The sequence below is a fragment of the Oreochromis aureus genome, linkage group 20, assembly GCF_013358895.1.
Source record: "Oreochromis aureus strain Israel breed Guangdong linkage group 20, ZZ_aureus, whole genome shotgun sequence".
Classification (NCBI taxonomy): Eukaryota; Metazoa; Chordata; class Actinopteri; order Cichliformes; family Cichlidae; genus Oreochromis; species Oreochromis aureus.
The window spans coordinates 8433101-8438591 of NC_052961.1; the positions used below are offsets into that span (position 1 = coordinate 8433101).

Consider the following 5491-nt stretch of genomic DNA (forward strand, 5'->3'; position numbering starts at 1 on the left):
AATAAGACCTACTATGGTTTGGAAACTGAAACGGTGTCACAGGATAACTGGCCAAAGTGATATTTAAAGTCCTCTCATCCTGCCCTTCTGCTTCTTACTCTTTGCTTACTTATTATTGCTTCACTGCCTACACACCAGTTACCATTTCAAGTGACATTTCAGGTAGCAGTTCACCTGTCTGGAACTCTTTTTTTAACCTAATTTCAGCACTGCCTGCATGGATTTCAGGTGCATTCATTTATAAAAGTTCATTTCTGGCATACAAAGGCTATGTTGTTTGTCACTTTTTATTTTTCACACATCAGTGACGTTTATGCAACAAAAATATTTGTTTAGGTGCGGGGGGATCAGTGTTTGGGTTATAATAACTTCTTTCAACAAGTCCAAGAAGCAATTAAGGTAAAAATTTCCCTCGCTTTTATTTTGAAGATAAAGTCGCCAATTTAGAGCTTGCGCAGTAGAACCGGATAAGAACAGACAGGATCTGTCGCTTCACGCTGTCGAGAAAAAAAAATGCGTAATTTTCCTTTCAATTTTAACTTGTCTTGTAGGTGACGAGTTCACTTCTTGATCGTTTACCACAGGGCTTACATTTTTACCCAGTTCCGGTTTGTTTGTAGCCCCGAAATACATTTTTTTCATTCATTTTTTACGTGCCTGTTTGTGTCATTTGCACTTCCTGGTAGAAACCATGGCAGGCTCAGAAGACCAGAAGTTCTCCCTCCAGGAGGTCCTAGACACTTTTAAGTTGTGTCTGTCGGAAAATAAAGAAGTCTATCTAGAACAGTACGTCGCTGGATGGCGTGGGCTTGTAAAGTAAGTGATCAGTGTAGAAGTAAACTAAGGCGAGCAGATCACAGCAAGGTAAATGTAGGACAGAGTGTTTACTGTGAGCTAAGATCAAGTCTTGAGATTTATATCTGATCTAGCTGACTCTTCTTCTTTAAAAAAAAAATCTCTCTCTCTCTATCTATCTCTCTATAGAGATATAGATATATAGATATAGATATCTCTCTCTCTCTCTATATATGTAGATATATATCTATATATAGAGATAGATATCTATATACATGTTAAGTTTCATATGTTTAATGAATAAATAAAAGTGTCACCTTCATGGCATGAAAACTTTCCAGGTTACAGACCCTCAAAGAACATAGGGGTGGGCTAAAATTTGCTGCTTTTTAATTAATTATTTTATGAGTCCTTACAGCTTCATTATTACAGGAGATGTCCACAGGTTTGAAAAACACATTAAAGCTCTTTTCAAAATCAATTGTATAACCTGAAATCAAATCCCCCTTTTGTTCAATTCTGTTTTCTGCATCCAACTTTGTGCCTCAGTATCATGTCTCCTTTCCCTCAGCCCCAACTGCTTGCACCAGATGGCTGCCCCTGACTGAGCCTGGTTCTCCCTTTTAACAGGTTTCTTCCTGTTAAAAGGAAATGTTCTTTCCCACTGTTGCCAAAATGCTTGTTAATAGGGGGTTGTCTGATTGTTGGGGTTTCTCTGTATTATTGTAGGGTTATTGTGCCTTATAGTGTTAAGCACTTTAAGGTGACTTTTGTGATTTTTAAATAAATAAAATTGGATTGTATTGAAAGTTATATTGTAGTTTCAATTGCAAAACTACAGCAGTCGAATGTCTGTGAAACAAGGGTCATATCACAGGCTGGGATAGGTGGCTGATCAAAACATATGAAAGGGTCTACTTTACCGACAGACTGATCCCAGGATCATATTCCTGGTATTAGTGTACCTTCTTGGCTAGGTCTCTGTGGAAAAAGAGATTTTATTCTCAGTGGACTTTCTGGTTTTTAAAAAAATCAATAAAATGTGATGACAGAAGCAGGCCGACAATACAAAGTATTTGCAAAACTGGTAATGCTAGCATGAGTGTTCCTTTTTAAAGCTCCATGTTTTTCTTATATAAGAGCAATTAAAGGATTCAATAGAAAAAAGAAACAAATACCAGAGCTGTATAGTGAGGGTTTTGTTGCATTCAAAAGGCAAACAAACAGTTTTGTTTATCAAAGGGTTCAAAATATCCATAAAATTCATTTAATATTTGTTAATTAAGGTAACACAAACTCATTGCCTTTACTTTACATCAATCGATTGTGCTTACGTGCCCTGCCAGGCCCTTTTGAATGCCCACTCTGAACCACAAAAGTCCTGAATGTCACACAGCAACAAACTGTGTGACTTTCAGGGCTGTTTGATTATAAGGTTTAGTTAGTTAGGTTCACTGAAATACAACTAACTAACTTAAAATTCAACAGACTAAACACACAACAGCTTGACACAGGGTATAGTTTGGACTCTTTTCAATTTTAGGAGCAAAAAATAAAAGTAAAGGAATCAAAGGCAACACAATAGCATTACGAAACAGGCTGAGGCACAATAATAACTGCATCTTGATAATATTTTAGAAATGACTGGAATTTGTAATTATAATTGAAATTCAAATTGCAGCAGCTTTCATAAATGTTGCATTTTTATTGTGAAAAGTATGTGAAATATTTTGCAGCAGGAACAGCATAAAAGGGAAAGAGTTGAGCTTCAGCTCTGGTCTGTGAGTGAATTCTTGGAATTTCTCATGTGAACTGAACTGATTATAATTTGCAGACATTTAGAATTTACTGATTATACTCTCAGCTGTAATAGTAGACCAAAAGGACACCCAGGTGTTAACTGAGTGTGTTTTTACTCCTTGTAATAGGTTTCTGAACAGCTTGGGAAGTGTCTTTGGCTTCATTTCTAAGGATGCTGTCAGCAAGATCCAGATCCTTGTGAGTTATATGAAGGGTGAGAACGCTTCTCACTATGCTACTGTGCAGTCGATGGTAAAATACGAACTGGACAATAATCTCGTGGATGTGAACAAGAAAGGAAGCCACCCAGAGTCTGGCTGTCGTACTCTGCTGAGGCTCCACCGCGCTCTGAGGTGGCTGGAGCTCTTCCTGGATCGCCTGCGCACCAGCACAGAAGACAGTAAAACATCTGCCCTGTGTGCAGAGGCCTACAACGAGTCCCTTGCCCAGCACCATCCGTGGATGATCCGTAAGGCTGCGGGCATGGCGTTCCTCGTGCTTCCTGGTCGCCAAACCTTTTTCGAAGTAATGAATGTTGGCCCGCCTGAGCAAGTTGTGGCCAAGCTGGGGGAGGCCCTACCTCTCATCTCTGAGGTGTACCAGATCACAGAGGACCTATATGCTCAACATAACCTGCTTGATTTACCTTAGAAGCAAGAAGTGCTAATATCTGACGGCTCATACTTAAATATTTGTAACTTGTCCTTGGTGAAAGGCTGCTGAACAAGATGCTTCTGCTCCTTGGATTGTGTCATAACTAGCTGTAATACCACCAAGATTAATTTTGAAACTACTGTATACATGTTTTAACATAAAATTCTGTACATTTTCCTCCACGTAATGGACCTTTTGAATGTATTTTTATTAACTAATCTTTTGCTTTTAAATCAACAGTTCCCAGTCTAGGGCCAGAGATCATTTACAGTATATTAATTAATATTAATATATTGTTTGAAGATTTCACATTTTTAGACAGATAGAAATATATAATTTAAAAAGCTGCACCTTTTAAACTTTTGACCATCCACCCATCAATCTTTCTGAATAAATGAGCCCAGCCATCTCTCAGAGGAAGGTTAAACATGTAGGATAAGATCCTGTTGGTTTAATTCTTATAATATTTAACAGAATAAAATCCTTCTTCTTAAAATAACCAATCTTAAATAATAAAAATCATTTTATTATTTATTTTTTAAATCCTAAAGGACTTTTTGACTTGGTTTTGTAATTTAGACAATAAATTAATAAAAGTTAAAATCTAAAAGAGTTTTTAGACAGAATTTCAATTTTCAATTCTCTCCCACACTGTAAAATATAACTTGTTGTTTCAACTTAAAAATATGAGGTAAAGGGCTGCCTTAAAATTTTAAGTTAAGTCAAGAAATAGAGTTTGTTCTTATAACACAACCAATTGTTATCTTAATGAAAAATCACATGTTGTCTAAACTTTCATCTTAGTTTAGTTGACTGAGATTTGTTAGTCAGTTCAACTCCTTTAATTGTCATTTTACTTGGGAAAACCCTTTCAGCTAAATTAAAATAATCTATTGTTTAAACTCTTGTCCTAGTTCAGTTGACTTGGGTTTTTAGTTAATTCAAATACTTTAGTAGTTCTTTTAACTTAGGAATCTATTTTAGCTTAACTAACATAATCTGTTAGCTAAGTTGATTTAAGTTTATTAATTAACTGAGCTCCTTAAGGTAGCTGAGTGAACTTGTAAATCAGTTTCATTTTAATTATCAGAGTTGATTGACTGGATGTAAAGAAAATGTGTATTAAACATCTTAAGTTTTGTTTTGTTTTTTAGCTTTCTAACATCCATTTCAGCAAAACTACCTGTTAGGTTTATCTTAGATCTCAGGTTTAAATATCTACATTCCTTTAAATTAATTTTCTGTTGTTTACAGAAAAAAAAAAAACCCCACAGATTCCATTAAAGTCTATCTGATCATTTCATACAGAAAGTTTGTTTTAAGAACATGACAAGACAATTACTCATGAGCACCCAACATTCACCATTTATTGTGCCATCTTAGTCATCTGAGAAACAGAAAATCAGTGACGTAGCTCATCAGGCTCACAATCCATCAAAACTCAAAGGCTGCTCCTGTGAAACAATAAATTTGAACTTGGTCTTGAGCCCAGTTTGGGTGAAGATTAAATTCTGACCAATACTCTAGGAGCAGTAGTGATTCTTGTGAAGTAATAACATAAAGTCTGCATTAATGTAATGTATCAACGGGACACTTGCTATTTTAGAAAAGTTATTCTTTACATTTACAAAATTTTTAAACTTCATTGTGCTCAGTCACACCTGTTAGCATAAAACTTGAAATATTAAAATAGTACAAAACCTTTGATAAGTGACAGTAAAGATCAGTTTATAACAAGTAAGACATCAAACTCTTGTATTTGTCTTCGCTTTACAATTGCAACAAATTCCACAGAACCAATATCTCTGAAAATGAGTGCATGCTTCTGAAACATTTGATAATATGGATATTTCAGATACATCAGTTTGAGTCTGCTCAATTGCAAAACAAAGGAAAACTACTGACTTGCATGAGATAAGCATCTGCAAAGTCCACCATTATATTGTTGTTCACATAAGTTTCTTAAACCATGAACAAATGAGTAATTGTCTAATCTGAATGTAAAGTGTAGTCATTTAGTGACATACAAAAGTGAGAATGAGAACTTGCAAGAATAAAAAACAAACAGTAAAATAAAACTGTCCTTAACACTAAGGAACATACAATTACAGTTCTGCATGGCTTTCTGCAAGAGTCTGTTTCTTAGACCATGCACTAGTGAGATGCACTGCCTTCCACCAATGTTCATTAGGATGTTCTGAATGACTTCAAAGATGTCCTTAAGTTCCTTTGGATAGTCTAT

General features: G+C 35.5%; 1 protein-coding gene across 1 annotated transcript; it reads left to right on the forward strand.

The window, feature by feature from the left end:
- Positions 1-463: 463 nt before the first annotated feature.
- Positions 464-3436, forward strand: LOC116322010 (ceramide-1-phosphate transfer protein). Its single transcript, XM_039603984.1, has 2 exons — positions 464-816; positions 2724-3436. The coding sequence occupies exons 1-2, from the start codon at positions 692-694 to the stop codon at positions 3244-3246; spliced, it is 648 nt and encodes a 215-aa protein (XP_039459918.1). The 5' UTR covers positions 464-691; the 3' UTR covers positions 3247-3436.
- Positions 3437-5491: the final 2055 nt, after the last annotated feature.

Bases quoted from the DNA above. Each gene is read 5' to 3' on its own strand.
- LOC116322010 (XM_039603984.1), top strand. From the start codon at position 692: ATGGCAGGCTCAGAAGACCAGAAGTTCTCCCTCCAGGAGGTCCTAGAC. The intron at 817-2,723 runs GTAAGTGATCAG...TCCTTGTAATAG, and splicing joins GGATGGCGTGGGCTTGTAAA to GTTTCTGAACAGCTTGGGAA.